This window comes from Osmerus mordax, chromosome 14 (assembly GCF_038355195.1).
Source record: "Osmerus mordax isolate fOsmMor3 chromosome 14, fOsmMor3.pri, whole genome shotgun sequence".
In the NCBI taxonomy this organism is placed as follows: Eukaryota; Metazoa; Chordata; class Actinopteri; order Osmeriformes; family Osmeridae; genus Osmerus; species Osmerus mordax.
The window spans coordinates 8379120-8399175 of NC_090063.1; the positions used below are offsets into that span (position 1 = coordinate 8379120).

At 48.9% G+C, this 20056-nt stretch overlaps 4 protein-coding genes across 6 annotated transcripts; 2 read left to right on the forward strand and 2 right to left on the reverse strand.

The window, feature by feature from the left end:
* The first annotated feature begins 290 nt into the window (after window positions 1-290).
* Window positions 291-3321, forward strand: grhprb (glyoxylate reductase/hydroxypyruvate reductase b). Of its 2 annotated transcripts, none has more exons than XM_067249799.1 (9): window positions 291-527; window positions 898-1031; window positions 1134-1206; window positions 1288-1404; window positions 1547-1635; window positions 1850-1954; window positions 2100-2235; window positions 2363-2493; window positions 2990-3321. In XM_067249799.1, the coding sequence occupies exons 1-9, from the start codon at window positions 355-357 to the stop codon at window positions 3109-3111; spliced, it is 1080 nt and encodes a 359-aa protein (XP_067105900.1). In that variant the 5' UTR covers window positions 291-354; the 3' UTR covers window positions 3112-3321. The 2 variants fall into 2 exon arrangements, with proteins under 2 accessions (XP_067105900.1, XP_067105901.1); XM_067249800.1 differs by having other exon boundaries at window positions 2363-2519; window positions 2990-3010.
* A 115-nt stretch (window positions 3322-3436) lies between these two features.
* Window positions 3437-9133, reverse strand: LOC136956000 (zinc finger and BTB domain-containing protein 5). Its single transcript, XM_067249797.1, has 4 exons — window positions 8869-9133; window positions 7966-8236; window positions 7036-7863; window positions 3437-6863 (listed from the first exon to the last, which is right to left on the reverse strand). The coding sequence occupies exons 2-4, from the start codon at window positions 8173-8175 to the stop codon at window positions 5670-5672; spliced, it is 2232 nt and encodes a 743-aa protein (XP_067105898.1). The 5' UTR covers window positions 8176-8236; window positions 8869-9133; the 3' UTR covers window positions 3437-5669.
* Window positions 9134-9496: 363 nt separating this feature from the next.
* polr1e (RNA polymerase I subunit E) lies at window positions 9497-13082 on the forward strand. The gene is made up of 12 exons (XM_067249798.1): window positions 9497-9704; window positions 9898-10001; window positions 10085-10161; window positions 10337-10422; window positions 10617-10672; window positions 10797-10941; window positions 11407-11517; window positions 11652-11748; window positions 12113-12243; window positions 12330-12411; window positions 12510-12641; window positions 12767-13082. The coding sequence occupies exons 1-12, from the start codon at window positions 9641-9643 to the stop codon at window positions 12930-12932; spliced, it is 1251 nt and encodes a 416-aa protein (XP_067105899.1). The 5' UTR covers window positions 9497-9640; the 3' UTR covers window positions 12933-13082.
* A 70-nt stretch (window positions 13083-13152) lies between these two features.
* fbxo10 (F-box protein 10) lies at window positions 13153-19457 on the reverse strand. 2 transcript variants are annotated; one of them, XM_067249795.1, is made up of 11 exons: window positions 19335-19457; window positions 18067-18726; window positions 16997-17845; window positions 16754-16903; window positions 16037-16173; window positions 15793-15863; window positions 15467-15619; window positions 15027-15362; window positions 14591-14901; window positions 14314-14501; window positions 13153-14066 (listed from the first exon to the last, which is right to left on the reverse strand). In XM_067249795.1, the coding sequence occupies exons 2-11, from the start codon at window positions 18649-18651 to the stop codon at window positions 13874-13876; spliced, it is 2973 nt and encodes a 990-aa protein (XP_067105896.1). In that variant the 5' UTR covers window positions 18652-18726; window positions 19335-19457; the 3' UTR covers window positions 13153-13873. The 2 variants fall into 2 exon arrangements, with proteins under 2 accessions (XP_067105896.1, XP_067105897.1); XM_067249796.1 differs by having other exon boundaries at window positions 18067-18868; window positions 19335-19451.
* Window positions 19458-20056: the final 599 nt, after the last annotated feature.

Consider the following 20056-nt stretch of genomic DNA (forward strand, 5'->3'; position numbering starts at 1 on the left):
AGCCTTGTGCATCCAATTAATTAAATAAACATGACTAAATCAAATAATTAGACATGTGTGTGCATGATGTGTGCATGATATGTGTTTGAATTGAATAATTGTTCAGGCTGATGTCGACATATTTTGTAGGAAAACCAGGTTTCGTACTCAAACCTTTCAAAACTTCAATCATATTGATCAAATGACAAACCCGCTGGAGACCTGCTGTACCTCCCCTCTAAGCGTTTGCCAAAAAAAAACCTGACTGACGCACAACGACACACACTAGCCTACGCCAAAGTTCCGAAGTCCCTGTTTTGAACCGGTCTTCTAACTCTTCCACTTGTCTGCTCTGGACTTCTCCCCTCCACAGAGATGTGGTGTAGTCGCGTGGCTTTGCGTCGTCTACAGCGGATTGCCGTTACTCCATTAACTACAGCAGGGGGTCTAACTGGCGCAGTGCAGAGACAAATGTCAACGCTTCCACGGGTGTATATCACCCGACAAATTCCCCCTGAGGGACTGAAGATCCTCCGGGAGTCTGGACAGTAAGTGTGTGACCACACAAAAACCCAATGTTCAAATTGATGGACCTTGTCTATAGTTTATTACGTAGGCTATGTTGTACAATTGTTTTGGGGTTATGAACATGAACATAGTGTATTGTTTTTGTAAAATGCTAAGAGTTTGAAGTGGGTGAAAAAGTTCATCATTTACTTTGGGTAAACAGGTTTGCCAATGTTTGCCCCACCGACCTGTTGGATAAGAAGGGTCCAGTCAGTTTGCTTACATAGGTTGTGAGTGTGTGTGTCTGTGTGTAAGTTTAAATACATAACGTCTAGTTGCTCTTTAAATGTACTCTAACTTGTATATCATTTATTTGTTTATTTATGAATCTCAACGTCTCATTTCATGCAGAGTGCAGTTTGAGCTGTGGGACTCAGACGATGTCCCTGTGCCCAGATGTGAACTGCTCCAGAAGGTCAGAGGCATGGACGCTCTGCTCTGCGTTCTCACCGAGAAGATTGATACAGAGTTATTGGATTCCGCAGGTCAGGTGATTGTCCTTGTTGTCCATGTCAATGTCTTATCCCTGACACATTGCAAGGGGCCTCCTCTTATGTGTGTGTGCCGGCGTGTGTGCGTTCCTACAGGTCCAAACCTGAAAGTCATCAGTACTATGTCAGTGGGATTTGACCATTTGAATCTGGAGGAGCTGAAGAAGAGGTCAGTGACCTGACCAGATGCACAGCAGGGACAGTCATGTGGCAATCCATAATCCCATTCTGTGTATATGTCCGTTTCCAGGGGGATCCGTGTGGGCTACACCCCAGACGTTCTGACGGACTCTGTGGCGGAGCTCACTGTCGCTCTGCTGCTGACCACGTCCAGGAGATTGATCGAGGCCACGCATGAGGCCAAGACGTACTGTCCACACATACTCACACACAGACACACTCTCTCTCCCTGACACACACACACACATACTCTCTCTGTCTTACATACACACATGCTGCAACATGTTTTCAAGTATGTCTAAACTCTCTCCCTCTGTTCTCCTCCCCAGAGGGGGCTGGGGCACCTGGAGGACATTGTGGCTGTGTGGCTACGAGCTAGCTAACAGCACAGTGGGCATCCTGGGTCTGGGGAGGATCGGTGAGCATGACAACACTCAACCTCCCCCACCCACACCTCGTTACAACATACACACCTCACACTAAACACACATCATGACACCCTCACATACAATCTCACACTAAACACACACCCTGACCCATGTACTTCAACACAACGTTACTGCAGACGTTAGCATATCAAGTTATATAAATAGACAGATACATTTGTCAAGCTGTAACTGTGTGTGTGACAGGGGTGGCCATCGCAGAGCGCCTGAAGCCCTTCAAGGTAAAGAAGTTCATCTACACAGACGTGGTACCCAGACCTGAACTGGCCAGCATGATCAATGCAGAGTACGGTGAGTAGCACCGGTCAACTCCCAGTCCTCCATCTGAACAGCTAAGTATAGATGGATGAATGAATGGATGGAGTGAGTGAATTGTGGTCTATGTTATGTATCTGTTGTAGTGTGTAACTATGTGTGTCATGTCTCTGTCCTCCAGTCTCTCTGGATGAGCTGGCTAAGCAGTCAGACTTCCTGACAATCTGCTGCGCTCTCACGCCAGAGACCAAGGAGATCTGCAACAAGAACCTCTTCTCCAAGATGAAAAACACCTCCATTTTCATCAATACCAGCAGGTGACGGAGACACAGACATGCACATGCAGACACATGTCCTAGATTTTCTAAATGTGTACATCAATAATAGAAACACACACAGATTTTCATAGGTGTGCCTTTCTGGTGTTGTGTCTGCATGTGTCAGGGGAGGGGTGGTGAACCAGCAGGATCTTTATGAGGCTCTGTCCATGGGTCAGATAGCCGGCGCCGGCCTGGACGTCACCGTCCCTGAGCCCCTCCCAACCAGCCACCCGCTTTTTACCCTCAAAAACTGTGGTGAGTCTGTCCTCTCCATCACTGTGGTGAGTCTGTCCTCTCCATCACTGTGGTGAGTCTGTCCTCTCCATCACTGCTTTCCTTGTTTCTCAGCTCTGTCCTCATGTCGTCACCTCTGGGGTTTTAATGCACCATTTAGATGCGTTTAAGCCCATACAGAGACCTAATATTACTACTAAAAAGTGTGTTTAAGTGTCTGAGGCTTTCACATGTATTTGTGACTCAGACATTTGTGCTAGCTGTATATGAAGAACAGAGTCAGATGGCTGAGCGGTGAGGGAGTCGGGCTAGTAATCTGAAGGTTGCCAGTTCGATTCCCGGCTGTGTCAATTGACGTTGTGTCCTTGGGCAAGGCACTTCACCCTAGTTGCTTCGGGGGGAATGTCCCTGTACTTACTGTAAGTCGCTCTGGATAAGAGCGTCTGCTAAATGACTAAAATGTAAAATGTAACAGAGCCTTACTGCGACTCTCTTCCTTTTCCCTCCATCCATACAGTAATTCTTCCTCACATCGCCAGTGCCTCCTACAGCACCCGAAATGCCATGTCTGCCCTGGCAGCCAATAACCTGCTGCTAGGCCTGACGGGCCAGCCAATGATCAAAGAGCTCAAGATTTAGGCGCCAATCACCTGCAACCAGGAAGGAAAGGGTCCAATCTTCAATGAGAAAAACAAAAAAAAACATTGTATTGTTGTACTCATACTCTACATTCATTCTCTATTTCTTATGCACAAAATAATTCTCCTGTTTTCAATTCTATACTGTTCAACTTATTGTACCAAGTGGATGACACAAAGTTGAGACATTAAAATATTTTTATTCAATCAATACAACAACTGAAAAGATAGGTTTTCTGTTATTTAGTTAGTTTATTTTTAACAAAGAAAGTACAACATTTAGTTTTCTCATGGTTACACTATGGTTACATGTAAAGAAAGAATATCAATGTCCTTCCCTTGTTACATTTAAATGAATCGCAGCTTTTCAAGCAACAGGGTATAAGGCAGTAACTTCTGTTACTAATTAATCTTTTGATTTAGGCTTTTCAAATTGGTTTTGGCTTATCCACAAATGGGCTTATTGTATAAATATTTTTTACAGTGCAAATATATAAAGAAACTGTTTAAACAACTGCTACAATGGACAAGCACCATGGAAACAAAGTCACAGTGAGAGAAATGGAAGTCATCTTAGATTTTTGTAACAGGGTCTTCAACATAATTTCCCTAATGAGTACCCCAGTATTTCTGCCTAAAACTTCAATCATCTGACTAAAAATGAACCCATCATTTCATACAACCTTTAATACTGTAGGTTTTCAGAAGTTAGATATGAAGAGTAGTACGAATATAGCTTATGTTTACAGTCACAAAATCCTACGAAGCAAATAATTATGAAAGGTATGAAAAATTTAAATAAAATCGAATACTCATGTTCATTTCATACAAAAAGTCAATTATTTTTTAACAGTGTAAAGACTCTACAATAAGGTGCCAACTAAGAAACAGAAGCAGTGGATGACATCATCATTGTTTGACACTGGCACAGAGCAGAAAACAAGCTACAACAAGACAAAAAGATACAGGACCTGTACTAAAGGGACCCTAAACCTTTATATTCCGTAGCAAAGTAGCTTTAGCCTGTCATCTAGGACTTGCTGGGTTCTGGAGTTCATCTAGGACTCACTAGGATCTAGGACTTGGAAGTAACATCAACACAGTCATACGTCCTTCGTTCTGACGCATAGTCCACTAACATAACACTACAGTACTGAATCAATACTGCTGCAGACAGGGAAAAACAGACCCACGTACGTTAACTTTAACACTACGATCAGGAGTCTGTTAGTTCCGGTTAGGTGGGGGGAAAAAACTGAAGAAAGCAGGGTTGCAAAATTATTTAAAGTTTCCAACTTGGAATATTTCAAAAAATTCCCCGGCTTAAAGGCAGGGTAGGCAATGTTGTTGAGAAGCATATTTGTCTTATTGGATGTCATATTTGCCTAAATAATCTTCACATCCTGATAGCAACCAATTCATGTCAAGGTTTGACAGTAAAATGAAATCAATCTGATATCTGTGGTCGTCGCAGGACTAACAGATATTATTACGGTTGGACCGGCACTAATGATTGGACGGTATTCAGACCGAGTGTAATGACTGGATGGACTAGTTGTCTGTTTGTCTACCAACCTCCTGGCAGTAGTCAGGCAGCATGTTCATGTGTTCTGGAGGAGTGGCTTTTAAGGGAGCGGTGGGATATTATGGTTTGAATCCTTTCAAACTCAAGCAAAAATTAAGATACAATAATCCTTTATTAGTCCCACAGTGGGGACATTTGCAATTGCTAGGTTCACAAAACTTGCCTATCCTGCCTTTAACTTCCCAGAAAGTTTCATAACTTTTTCTACGCATTGCAAAGGATTTGTCTAGTTTTACCTATGTTACAGTACTGCAAGCATTAGATGTACAAAAAATGCGATTTGATATGCAAATGCTTTACCAAACTGTTAAACAACAACAAATTAATTTGAGATTTTTTGCTTAATTCTCTTTGTAATGGCAAGTGATTAAAGCCATTTTATGTGCAATATTTACATTTATAATGTTCTCAGCTTACAGAATATTCCTTCATAAGGCTATAGACTAGGACAAACGCTGTGCGTTTCAATACACTCACACACACAGGACATGTGCAAATTAAAAAAGGATTCTCAAACAGAGAAACAAAAGGCCAACACACTTTGACATCTTCCTTCAAGAAGATAGCCTTCATCAATGTTGATTTTCTAGTCAAAGGTGCTCAGACTAAAGGCAACTTCAAACATCCAAAAACCCTCCTTTGAACTTAACTGATGATAGGACAGAGGGGATTCAGCACCCTGTTGTGAGTTTCTTGTAGAATGTTAATTGAATTAGGCTTCAACAAGAAAAACATTGATATTCTGCAGGGGAATTTCTGACAATAAAACAAAGACTGGACACTAACAGTCTAAGCAACCAGTATGTTTAGGGAAAGGTGGCAATGTTGTGGAGGTCCTTATTGTCGATCTCTCCCCTTTTTACCCCTAAAAGCGTCTCCCTCGCCCTGAAGAGGATCAACACAAACCAAAGCAAACAGAATGCTTCCGGGCTACAGCAGTGCTACATAGCAGGGTCCTCCCCAGGCAGAGGGCCTCACAGCATGCCACCAGGCATGTTGCTGTTCTGCCACCTGAGGCATGTGGTCTTGGAGTGTTTGTAGAGGTGGGAGGACTGGCTAAAGCGCTTGCCACACTTAAGGCAGGCGTAGGGCTTCTCCCCCGTGTGGACGCGGATGTGCTTTTTGCAGTCTGTCAGCGTCAGGAAGGTCTTGCAGCAGATCTTGCAGGCGTACTTCCTGGCCCCCTCCACGACCAGGACGTTGTGCTCCGACAGCGCCTTCTTACACTTGGAGAGGACGTCTGCCGAGGCCCTCGTCAGCTGGGGGGGGTGGGAGCTGTTAGGGGGGGCGCTTCCCGCCTCGTAGATCCCAGTCCCGTTGCGAAGCAGGGGACCCCCCAGGGAGGAGGAGGTGGAGGAGGCGTCCTGGATGAGAGAGCCTATTGCTCCTCCTCCTAAGCTTCCATCTCCACCCAGGCCGGCGGACATCTTGGGAGCTATGCGTCGGTAGCCAGGGAAACCGAGTGAGGCCGCAGCAGCGCCAGCACTCCCTCTGCTGGCTCGGACCAGCGAGTGCAGCCCCAGACTGGAGCGCTGGTAGTCCAAAGCGAAGGGGTCTACAGCCCCAGCCCCACCCATGGGGCTGACACGCCCATCATGGAGGGGGCGGAGAAAGAGCGACTCAGCATCTGTGAAGGACCTGCAACTTTCGCCTCCAAGTAAGTGACTACTGGACAAGGGCCGGAGCAGAGAGGAAGAGGCGGAGCCAGAGTTTCCGGTGGCTTCTGGGCCGAGCAGGAAGTGACGCGCAGCACCGTCGCTGGTCGTCGTTGTGTTCGGGAGGTCATCGTCCCCGGCAACCAGCTCAGCCCCTACCCCTCCGAACACCTTGGCACTGAGGAAGCTAGTGATACTAAAGCCAGACTTCCCATCCAACCCATCACCACACCCAAACACTCCCCCACCTCCACCCCCACTACCCCTGCCCAGGCTGGCCTTCAGCAGCTGCTGCTCTCTGGGCTGCAGCAGGACAGAGCTGGGCTGGGGGTCGGAGGTGGAAGTAAAGCTGCGGTCGCTGCTCTCTGGGCTCAGCTCCTCTTCCGCCTTCTCCTCGCCCCGCCTCCTGGACTCTGGTTGGTCGCTGAGGCCACTGCCCTCCGCCTGAGAGGTCACATCGCTGGTCTCATCCACTGGCTCCGGGGAGCTCAGTGGCTCCTGCTTCACCACCACCTGAGGAACCAGAAGAACATGAGGGCTAAGAAGTATGTATGGATGCTTATATTGAATTGATATGATTTGTTTTTACAGATGAAGTTTAATACATGTTGTTTCAAACGACAGCCATCATACCAAATAGCATAGTTTCATCCTTTGGGAAAAAAAGAAAGACTTGGCTTCGTACCTTCTGTCGGCCGTCTTCCTCGTCATCCTCCTCTGTCCCTTCTTTCACCTTCATCGGCCCATTCCCTCCATCCACGTACTCCTCTTTCCCCACCCCTCCCTGCATCAGTCTAGGCACCTCGCCATTGCAGTGGCCTCCGTCCGATTGGCTTGGCATCTGTTGGTCATCTTGGGACACACCTCCTACAAGGCCGGCGATCGTCACATCCAGGTTGGACTCCTCCCCCATCTTGTGGGAGTCAGGAGAGAGAAGCCCAGCCTCCTCTCCTTCGCCACTCACCCCTCCCTCGACTGAGGGGCGTGGCCTTTGCCTAGGCCTTTCCTCTGATAGGCCCAAGGAAGGCTTCCGCTTGTGAAAGCGGCGAATGGGAAAGGAAGCCCTCTGCTCAACCGCACCACCTCCCACCCCATTCCCGACCCCATCCTCCTCCATCCCACCCAAGGCTGAGCTCACCAGGCTCAGTCCCAGCTGCTGCAGGAGGAACGAGCGCTGGAGTCTGGACTTAGCTGCATTAGCCGCTAAACTAGCAGCGTTAGCTGCCAGGTTGGAATTTCCATTTTTGTTAGCATTAGCTGCTAACTCTGCTACCTGCTGCTGCCTGTGCCTCTGCTGGTCTGTCTGGAGTTGGTGGGACGGCCTGTCAGAGGAGGCCGGGGGGGACATGGGAAGGGTGCGGGTGGTCAGGTAGTGCTTGCAGGCCTTGACCACACCATTGAGGTGCAGGTGGGAGGCGGCCAAAAGGATATCCATGACGTTACTCTCACCCAGCATCAGAGTGGAGGTGTACATCATGTCCACCAAGGCAGCAAAAGCCTCTGCCGTCACCACCTGGAGACAGATGAAGAGTTAGTATCAGTAGCACGCTGCAGTAATTACATCTTTCCTAATAACAGTGATGTATTCAAGGCTTCTTGTCATCGTCCTCCTCACTTCGCTATCCAGCTGGATCATGTTCATGCTGGCGTCTCCCTCAGCGACGGTGAACAGAGCCCTGAAGTGGGTACTACATGCTGCCAACACAGAGCGGTGGGCCTTGAAATGGCGGCTGCCCACCACGATGACACAGTCACACAGTTGGCCATGCACGCGCTGGTAGTTGAGCTGCTGGAAGATCTGGTCGAAGTGGCCCGGGAAGTCCATGACTTGGGAAAAAAGGGATGTAGGCCACCGTAAGAGTTAGGACTGGGGGAGGAATGATAACCTGGGGAATAATGTGGACAAGGAAAGATGTTAAGAAGGAGAATATTGAAGGGAAGAGGGGAGAGAGAAGCTGGGAGGGGGAAAGTTGAGATGGGACACATGGGAGAAAGGCAAGTGGATAGAACAGTTAGAGAAGTTTAACATAGGGTTAAACTGGATGTTAACAATTTCAAATGAACTAATTCTGGTTGATGTACTTTGTCCAGCAAGCACCACCTACTAGGCATGCATGCATCTTATAAGATGCATGCCTAGTAGGTGGTGATTAGATTAGGGAACTATAAATTATAGTTCCCTAATCTGCAAAGTGTATGTAGAAAGCCATGTGTATCTACTTCCAAGACAAGCAAATCAATCACTTTGAGATAATGTTAGCCTTTGTACCGGTTTAAAGGCACAATTATATAGCATATTAGACGAACTTGCACGACCTGGGCGACAATTAGTGGCAAAAGCAAGTTTCCCATTGAAAGACTCGCTAGCTGGGCCGGCAGTAACGCCTTCAACTACAGTAGCTTGTTTGCTAGCTAGCTGGCTAATTAAATTATAGCACACATAAAGCTTATCTTGGGCTATACACTGAAACAGATAACGTGATACCAATAGCTAGGGTTCAAAAGACACGATTGTTACCTTGCTGTTACTTTCTCTGAAACCCGGTCGCGTCCGTCAAGACAGTTTGCTAGCCAGCTAGCTAGCAACAGTACTGTAGCTAGACAACAGGAAGGGCCGCCGACTCCAGTCAGCCAGCTTGTTTTCCAAGCCCACGGGTCGAGTGGACAAGGTGATGTGCCAACGTGGATAATGTTCAGTGAAATGTTGTATTGAGCTGTGTACTAAAGAATATTTTATATATGATCATGCTGGTTGTCCATCCATGGTGCTGACGCTTTCTTCCCAGAGCGGCAGCGTGTGTTCTGGGTTGGTGTTGCTTGGTCACTCTCTAGCACGTTAGTACTACCAGTGTGCACGGACACAGAGGGGCGGAGGTTAGGGCTGGATACTGCTGGGAGTTTGGGGACGGTTGCCTGGAGCAACCTATCCTAATGTGGTAGTGTGTGGCAGCAAAGGAGCTACACATTTTCAAGCCCAATGTTTGTTACCAATAAAATACACCAGAATTCTGACATTTGTAGATATTATGTTTATTGCTTGTTAATCGGTGACAATTCTGAGCAGTAACATATTAACCAACGACCAATATAGACAATCTAACGATCACGATGACCTCAGTGTTATTATGTTTCATCTTGCAGACAGACTGGTGGCTGTTGTCTTTTCCAGACACAGTAGGTGGCGCTGTATTCGATTGTCCCCGCCGACGTGAGAGTTGCAATAACATTCCTCACCACAGGGCCACGCTGTAGGGTTGGCAGGTATTTTCAGAAGTGTGGTGACAACAAACATGGACGCGAAATGTTCACTCGTATGTTGCGAAGAGGAAAGAGAGGCAGATCAAGCAGTTATCGGTAACTATTTTTAGGTGTCATTTTGTCTGTACTAATAAAATAAATGTGTACTATCGTAATATTGAAATTATGTACCTCTGGGCTAAGACGTTTCACTGTAAAATACCTATTTCCGTCGCACACGTGGGTGCCCCATCCTGAATGAAATGCAGTCTTTTTTGATCCTGACCAATTTGCTATATGTGGTCTTCAGTTCAGTTCTCTAATGGGACCTTGCAGAAAACAGATCAGCTAGACTTTACCTTTTACAAGAACGTCGATGAAAACAACCCGAGGAAGAAGAGCAGACGCTTGTTGGTAAGACATCAGCGTCGTACTACAAGAACAGCCATCATCCTATGATAAAAGGGTTGACCAATTCTCACATCTCCACTTTCCAGGTTGCTGAATCAGACAGACTGTCCTACGTTGGGAATAACTTTGAAACAGGATCTTTAAAATGTAACAACCTTTGCAGGTAGGCATCATTCTTGACCCCACCTACAGAATTACTCATAGCCGACCCTGTCTCACAAGCACCACCTGTGTGACCATTGTTTCCAAGAGGACTGAAGTATTCCAGTGTTAAACAGGTGTGTGGGGTGTATAGTACTGGTGACTATTTTTCAACCATTGTCGTAAACTGTTTACAGATACTATGTTGGAGTCCTAAACAAGGAGACCATGAAGATGGAGGTGCACAACGCTCTGCTCTTCAACATGCAGCCAGTCATCCCAGGTAACGAAAAAACGACCCCAATCATCATCTATAGGGCTGCATTCAAGAACGCCATCTGCTTTTCACTGGCATTCCTTCCTGTTCAAGGATAAGGAGAGAAACATAATCTCTCTCTGAGATGTAGTTTGAGTTGTAGAATGTTGCTTGTTCTCTGTCACTGTAGTGAGGATGGGAATGTGGTCCTCTCATTACAGGGGAGATCGCCCCCGAGGCTGACCCGTCTAGTAACAACCAAACATACAGAGACAAGGTAGATGCACAAGCGCATGTAAACACTGTGCACTCCACCCTCTACATCAGAAATGAATGAATACATAAATATAAAGAAACAATATATTCTGGCTTTCCCTGTTAACCCTTTCCTCTCTGGCCAGGTGGACTCTCTAATTGAGGCATTTGGCTCCAACAAGCAAAAGCGAGCCCTGACCTCACGCAGGCTGAATCAGGTGGGCAGTGAAACCCTGCAGCAGGCAGTGGCCAAGGCAGCCCAGAACGTCATTGATCAGAAGGGTCTGGAAGGTGAATGCAGGCCCATTTCCACACTACCACCTAACTACTGGACTAATGCGGCAAGCATGCAACAAGCTGCTTAATACTAAGATGAATTCCAAGCATGGGAACACTGTCAGAAACGCACATCTACCTTCTCTCATCACCAGTCCCTCGTCTCTGCCTCACCCTGTGTCCTCTCTCTCTCCCTACCTCGTCCATGCCTCACCGTGTTCTCTCTATCTCTCCCGACTTCGTCCCTGCCTCACCCTGTGTCCTCTCTCTCCTTACCTCGTCCCTGCCTCACCCTGTGTCCTCTCTCTCCCTACCTCATCCCTGCCTCACCCTGTGTTCTCTCTCTCTTCCTACCTCACCGTGTCCTCTCTCTCTCTCTCCCTACCTCGTCCATGCCTCACCCTGTGTCCTCTCTCTCTCTCTCTCTCCCTACCTCGTCCCTGCCTCACCCTGTGTCCTCTCTCCCTACCTCATCCCCAGCCCTGCAGGATGAACTGTCCCAGACACAGGCTCAGTCAGAGTTTGCTCCCTACCTGCCTCCATGCCACCCAGACGCCACCTCCCCCGACCAGGTCTACCTCTTTGATGACTGTATCCTTTCCCTGCTATCCGGACTTGTGAAAGAGGGTGTGTTTGTGGAATAGTGTGTGTGAAGATGTGAGTTTAGCATATATACATGTAGACACTTTGTCCTGGATGTGTGTTTCTCCTTATCCACGTCCCAGTGCTAACCCCAGTAGAGTACAGCGCTCTCGAGGCGGCGGGATCCAAGATGGCCACCCTCTCCCCAGAGGACTTACAGAAGATGAGAGACAGCGGAGGGTAGGGTATTCTTCTATAATACCTAGGGTTGCGAAATTCTGGAATTTTTTCAGAGTTGGAAAGTTTTCATGGGAATAAACTGGAAACGTTCAGGTTAGCCTATAATAGGGAACGCAAATGTAGTAGGGGGGGGGGGGGAAACATCTTGCAGCATAATCTTGGTTAAAAGAACCACATTTCATGTAAATTACTGTAATTGTAAACACTACTTCCATTCCTCCATCACATGCACAGATCATTTCTACACTACAGCAGGACATCCTCTTTCTCCATCAGCTTGGTGTTGAATAAAAAGTGTTTGAGATGGCTATCGTTCAAACTGGGGAGACACAGTAAATCCCTGGACCTGGTGTGTGTGTTCTAGGAACCAGTGTGTGCTGCAGCTGCTGACGCGCCTGCCCAGTGAGGGCCCTGCCAGGGTCAGACAGGCACGCTGTGCCTACTACCTGAGCCTGCTCCTCAAACTAGTCCACCTGAAGATGTTCACACGCAGGTGTAAGTATCATGCTGTGTGTGTGGGACTGCAGAATCGTGTTTGTTTGTACTCATGTGTGACAGATGACCTATTTGTGTTTGTCCAGTCGGCCAGGAGGAGGACTGTCCTCGTATCATCCAGAACAAGCTGATGAAGAGCTTCACAGTGGAGACCTTCAACAATGGCAGGTAGGTAATCGACTGCCTTACCAACAGCAGGGGGAACTGGTGATTGCAGTCGTTTTTAGAAGATATTCATAACTGCCGTTTTGTGTTCACGAGTCCAGGTTACAGAATATGGTGTCGACATCCATGCATGTGAAGGTGGCTGCCTACTGCTTGGCCTTGTTGCTACATATGGGTCACATGACTGCTGACCTCACAGTCCTTCACCGCGACCTAGGGATCACCGAGAGCAAGTAGGAAGCTGAGCCTCTATTCTCACTCACTCACACACACACACACACGGGTGGACATCAAATCTTAATTTACACACGAGACATTGCTAAATGTATGTGTGCATATACCTCTTCCACTTGTGCAGGATACAGGAGGTAGCCAAGTCCATGGGGCTGAAGTTGAGCAGGCCTGCCCGGGGGAAAGCAAAAGAGGCTGGGCATGAGGATGAGCACAGGCTGGCCACTCTGGAGCTCCCTCTGGTCAAATACGAACCGCTCCTCGACAACAGGAAACGCAAGAAGATGCGTTAGAAAAGGGGATTACTAGACGAAGGGAGGGATGAGGGAGAAGTGAGATTAAGAGCTATACAAATAAACTTTGATTTGAAGAGCAAGAATGCTATAGATTCCTACCTAGTGAGGATACTGTTAATTTCAAACTAATAAAAATCGGAAAGAGAAGACTCGTGATGAATCATTTCAAGCCATGCGCTGTAAGATGGGGGTTCGCAGTAACTGGACACTTGACAAGTGACTGAAAACATCCATATTTATATTGTATAGCAAATTGTAGAGGCACATTTGTAGACATTACATATTGCACATTTCAGATTAGATGAAGCATGGTATGTCACCTGGTAACCCAACCTGGTCACTGTGCTCAGCGGAGTTGTAAGACTAGGCTGGTCTACTATTACACATTATTCAGGGAAATCAGTTCATGATTTGGTAGACTGGTCACTGCTCATACTCCTCCGTCCATCAAGGCACTGCATCGACAGCGTAGCAGATGGATATGATCTCCAATTGACTTTCAAACTAGTTCCGGTAAACTCAACACCCCAGTCAACTAAGCTATGTCTTTCGTATGATCTCTTCACCTATATACCATGGTGAATTCATGTATTGTTTAAACTGATTAAATATGGATAAAAGCTTGACCTGTGTTTCAGCATTTGAATATAAAGGAGTGCCCATGTATTAATGTGCTATAATCCTAAAGATAGCTTGTGTTTTTTGTCCTGACGGCAGTTTGATTACTAAATGTTGACATTGGTTTAATAGAAAAGTGGTGATAAAAGGTTTGGTATCTCTTTTCATGTCTGTTAGCTTGCCAAGGATGTGTTCTAGGGCACAGTCACAGGCTATTCTAGAAGTCTGTAAGGTGCCATGTTGTAACATCCCACATAACCATCTCAAGTCTGGAGTGATGTCATTGCTCAGGTCGGACACTATGGGACGAGAGGGATCCCTCACAGGATGGAGCAGAAGACGCTGCCATTATTATGGCAACCACTCTCCACAGAGGCAGTGATCCTGGTGGTCATGGAGACGGCAAGGTGGGTGGGGTGTCGGGCGGAGGAGGTGGGGGGGCCTGAGGGGGCATCGACCAGCGGTCGAGGGGGGGGGTTCTCCAGGGTCCAGGCAGGGGCGGAGGCACAAGTCCTAACAGGCGGGAGAAAAAAGGGACGTTTCAACAGGCTAGCATTATGCAGAACAGCTACATTTCTTTTTTTTACAACAGCTACAGCGTTTCATGCAGACAGTACATACAATTTAGTCTGACAGACTTTCTCGCTTTCAATGGAACAGAATAATCTGTTTTTTTGAGGATTACAATTTTACAATGAGACAGACATCTAATTAGAGAGTGAATGGAGGGACAGGTAGGTACAGTAGGTTGCATAGCTACCTGTTGCTATGCATCAGCAGACTGTTGTTAGGCAGCACACAGCTCTCGCTGCCAGGATCGCAGTGCAGCAGGGGTTTTGTGTTACCAGGATGACCTTGGTACAGCAGGTTGTCATGGACGACGCCCTTGGCCAGCCCCTGTACAGTGATGCCACACCCCTGAACTGGTTGAACACGGTTACGCAACACCTGAGGAAGACCACACACACAACCATGACAACTCAACCCCACAAACTCAACTCAACCCTGAAGTGTGTGTGTGTGTTCTCTCTGTTCACCTTCACATCCGCACAGTCCATCACCCGAATCCCGTATCCACGGTTACCCACCACGTCGTTCTCCACAATTTGCCCATCACCATGGAAACTAACACCATGGCCGCCGTTGTCATAGACACCATTTCCACGGAGCTCCACCCTACACTCCCTGTCTACTGTGATGCCCCCCCGGCTGTTGCCTTGGACACAATTGGCGACAAGCCGGGTCAGCTGGCTGCTCTGTAGCAAGGCAACACCGGCACCACGGTTACCGTTGACAAGGTTTGCAACGACATTCAACGGCTCGCTGCTCTTCACATAGAGGCCGACCGCTGGGAAGAAGAAAGAGTAGGGAGGAGGGAAAAGGGAGGGAGACAGGAAGATGACCAGACAATAAAGTAAGGGCGCACGACAATGACAGAGCCCAGACAGCGTGTGTTCCATACTGAGCCTTTACCTCCGTTGCGGCTCATGCAGTTGCTCTCTACCAGAGCTACGCTGATGGAGCGGCGGGAAGAGAAGCGCTCGTCCTCGCTGTCCAAATCACTCTCCCACGCCAGCAGCTCTCCTTCCTCGTTAAAGTTCTCTTGTCCTCCTCCTCCACCTCCACCTTCACCCCCTCCTACTCCTCCTTCCCCCCCACCCCCGTCCTGGTATGTCTCCCTCTGGCCTGCGCCCTCGGGGTCTTTCCGGCAGAACACCGCCAGGCCGTACATGCGGTTATGGGTAATGTAGTTCCCCAGCAGCTGAGGGAGGCTGGAGGACATGACCCACACGCCACATCCTTTGTTACCTAGACACAGCAGATGAGAGAATCACTCCCAGGGTCAACCACGTTCTCCGAAAATAAACAACAAACCTCCACGACATCACAGACATAGAAGGAAGTGAGCTCACAGTAGATGTGGTTGCCCTCTATGAGCCCGCGGCCCCGCTCTCCAACCACCACCCCATCAGAGTAGCCATGACAGATGTGGTTGTTCTTTAGCACCGGGTCTCCCCCTCTCCGAATGTCCACCCCCCCCCACTGGTTCTCCCGGATCACGTTCTCTAACAGGGAGGGAGAGATGGTGGGACGGATGAATGGGAGGGAGCGATGGATGGAGGAATTGCATTAAAAGGAAACGCGAATAGATGTGTAGCTTTGAAATGTTTCTTTCTAGAAGAGTTTCTTTGTTGCTCTGTGGGTGTCTGTTTTGACTGGCTCCATTGCATGTACATACCTAATATCATGCCCCTGCCACTCTCATTCACTGCTATTCCTGCAGCCTGGCCCTGGAAGATGTGATTCCCACTGGGTAAGAGGGAGACAGAGGGAGTGAGAACGAGAGAGAAATAGAGAGGCAGCGAGAGATAGGAAGGTTGAGTGACAAAGCACACAGTCAAAGAACATTTAAAAAAAGAACAGAAGAAAGGTCTAGATTCTCCATTTTGCAGTTTCCGGAATATTCCTGTTGCCTCACCTACCTGACCACAGGGTTGCCATTGAAAAGAACGTACACGCCCGCCTCCTTGTTGTTATAGATCTGGTTGCTGCGGATAGAACCCTTCCCGTTGCCCAGGACAACAATGCCGGAACGCATGCCACTGTGTATTCTGTTACACTGTCCAGAGGGAGAGAAAAGTCAGAATAGCAAGCAGAAAGGAAGGACAAGCAGATCCCAGGCTTCTACAACATGCCTAGAGTTGACTTGGACTGCCTATTTTGGCCTTCTTCTGCTTCAGTTTTTTTTACAGAAACAATGTGTGACAGGAAAGACAGTGAGAGAGAGAGAGAGAGAGAGAGAGAGGGGGGAAGACATGGAGGAAATGGCCCAGGCCAGAATCAAACCCGGGGCCCTGCGTTAAAGCCTTAGCCCAAGCGGTACACGCTCTGCCCGATGAGCCACTTTGGACTGCATTTCGAATTCAATACATGATGACAATCAACATTGGGCGTGGTATCACTTCAGATGAATGCGGAAAACCATTAGTGAAGTACAATATGGAAACATGGTCCAATTCAGCTTTTAAATCCTAGTACATGATGAACATATCTCTCTCTGCCTCCATCTTGTCTGCCTCTGTTTCCGCAGGGAATTCTATAGTAACAATTAGAGCAGTCAGAGATGTTCAATATACCATGGGCAAGTGGATGCTTAAAAGTTTGGCAGAACTGTGCTCTGGGAGAGTGTGTGGTGTTACCAGGATAATGGGGTTGGCTCCCTTGCGGATGTCTAGCCCCGCCTCTCCGTTGGAGTGGATGTTGTTGTCAGCGATGAGGCCCTGGGCAGAGAGACGAAGGAACACGCCAGACGCTCGGCAACCGCTCACCTCGTTACGCAGCATCACTACCTAGAGTTGGGGAGTGGGAGAAGAAAAGGAGGTCAGGTCGGTGGGTGATGATGGAATTAGAAGTCGATGCTGGAGAGCCATGGAGACCGTTACCGTGGCGTTCTGGATGCAGCGCACCGCGTAGTTCAGCCCCCGGAACACGTTGCCCTCCAGACGGGCATTGCCGTGGTTACACACATGCACTCCGCCCTTGCCCTCGCGGAAGAGGCAGCGCTTCAGGACGCAGCCCTGGACTGCTGATGCCAGTGCCTGGGCCTCAGGATCCCTCTGGAGCTCTTGGGTCAGAGTGCGGAGGTCAGGTGTCACTGAGGGGGGGCTGGGGTCCGAGGTTGGGGGCAGGGAACCGTCGGGGTTGGCCTTGAGGAGGTGGCTGAGGCCATGGTGGTCATGGGCCAGTTTGTAAACGGTTGGTTTGCTGATGATGTTGCCTGTGGTTAGGGAAGGAGTGGTGTGGGACTCGACCTCCTCCTCTTCGCCGCTGGGCTCGCTCTCTGTCCAGCTGTCCTCGATCACAGTGTCCTGACACAGCCCTTCCTCCCCACCCTGGATCCCCGTCCTCCTCTCACCGTCTTGTTTGTTCCAGTCCTTCAGGCTGACGTTTGCCCCTAGGGACTGCAGGCCACTGTCCTTCCCAAACTGAGGGCCTCCCCCTGGGCTAGCATTCCCGGGCGAGGCCCAGGATGTAATAGTCCGGGCCTGCACTGCCAGGTGCTTACAGGCCCAATTTTTCTCCGACACTGGTGCTCCTTCCACCGTCACGGAGGCTGTGTCACTTCCTGCAAAATCGCAGCTTTCCAGTAGGCTGAGGGCAACGCCCAGGAAGTGAGCGGAACTGCCCTGTGAGAAGGAGCAGAAGCGAGCCTGGCAGGTACCCGGACCGCGGATCTGCAGCTGGGCCCCCTCGAAGTTACAGTTGTCCAGCTGCACATGACCTGACGATGTCTGAGGGGAGGGAGTGACAGAGGAAGGGAGCGAGGGAGGGAGAGAGGGACGGAGGAAGAAGGATAGTGAGAGGGGGAGTGAGTGAATTAGAGAAGTAGAAAGAGGGAGAGAGAGAGTAGGGAGAGAAAAAGGGAAGGGGCGAGGGAGAAAGGACGGAACCTTGTGAGAACTGAAAGTTAAAAGAACAGAGTAAATCTCCTTCCAACCCCTCATCCCCTCACCTTGTAGACAACAGTGGAGAACCAGGCGGGCATGAAGACCAGGTTACACAGCCTGGCTGTGGGGCACTGCTGCTCCACACACACTAGCAGCGCCACCTCCCCCAGCCTGCCGAGGCCCATCACCTCCACGGGCACCCTGAGCACCAGCTCAGCCTGCTCCTCGTACACTCCAGGGTGGAGCACCACCCGGTCATAAGGCCCCACCACCCCCAGCGCCCCCCGCAGCGTCTCAAACTCACACCCCGCCCCCACGTGCCACACCCGCCGGTCCTTTCTCCGGCGGAACAGATGCAGGCAGGCCGAGGGCTGAAGCTCCGGCCCGTTCTGGGTCCAGGTGCGGCTGGCCAAGGCGTGCTGCCGAAGGGCCTCCCTCCACGACGGGGGCTCCAGGTGGGGCTGGCTGGGCCAGTTGGGGTGCCGGCACTCGGGGCAGCCCAGGCACAGCTGCCTCCAGCGGGTGTTGTCCAGGGAGAGGATGAGTTCCCTCCAGGCCCGACACACCAGGCAGCAGCGGCCCAGCTCAGGTAGGGGCAGGTAGGCCAGGATCACCCTCCACAGCTCCACTGGCAGGCTGCCCACCTCCATAACAGCTGGTAGGACTGCCCAGGGGAAGAGGGGTGGGGAGGAGGGGAGGGGATGTGAGGGGGAGGGACAACACACCTGGGGAGGGGGAAAAAGATGGAACAGGGGTGGAGTATGATAAGGAAGAGTAGATAGGGTAGAAAATGGGGAGGGAGGGGAGGGGTAGAGGAGGGGGAGGAATGAGAGGGGTGGAGGAAAGGGGCAAAGGACCACCTGGGGACTATTGCCCAAACACAAACAAAAAGCATATTTTAAGACTGATCGTTTAGATCCAGTATGACTGAGCAATACTAATAGATGTATTTATTAAGTGGACCTCTATACTGAAATATACATTTGCAATAATTATTTGGCCCTTGTGTAAATGTGAGCGTTCGTCAAATTTGCAAGGCTTTCTACAAGTGATAAAGATTGTGCATGAAACTGGTCAACGTCACGAGAGCAGGACAAGCACCTTTACCACACAGCCGTTAAACAGCTACATTCGTAACAAGCCTCACAGTTGTCCCAACTCATTCGAGACTAGTAAACACGCACACAAACACACACACTCCTCAATTAAGGATACGTTTTATAAAGCTGTAACATGCGGGCATACGAGCGAGGCAATGTAGTTAGCAGGCAGGCTCTGTCGTAGACAAATATAATATACGTAACTAACAGATGGTGAATAAGGAACTCCTTACCGTGTTATCTCAGTTGGTTGGCCGAAAACCCGCACATCACCGTTTTTTGTTTTACCTGACCGGTAAATCTACGGGTGTGCCAACCATACTGACTTCAACGCCACATCATAACAATCCTCATCGCCCAAGATGAGACATCGGTGGAGAGTTCAGGCATTTGCTCTTACTTTACGGCAAGGCATGGAAACCGGGGACGTCCCCGGTTGGGCGGAGGTGGCGAGAGAAGAGGGAAGAAAGAAAGACTTTGGTTGTATTATATATTGGTTGTGAAAGCCCACATTATGCACATTCTGTTAAATGCCTTCAAAATATAGAATGTGCACAAGTGGAAGATAGCATTGTTGTAAAGATCTAGACATACAGTGACATTTGTTGTGAATAGATAGCAGGCTAATACCACCCTTTCACCACAAGAGGGCACGAAGAGATCAGTTAATGGTCTATGCACCTTTGCGCAGGAAACGTCATACTACATCCTCTGATCCAACATTTTGATGTTTGGCGCTTCTACACTGCTGTAGATGTAGTTGAGTCACATCAGTGTCTAGAAATGAGGATGGCTATAAGGGCCAGAGATGGCACATCATCACTCTAGAATAATCTACAGTCACTGTTCCATGTATTCTGTGTTTTAAATAAAACACAAGGCAACTGCCAGAAATAGCTGGTTTAAAAATAGTTCTTGCATAGGCCTAGGCTACATCTGTTTCAGCCTCCTTCTT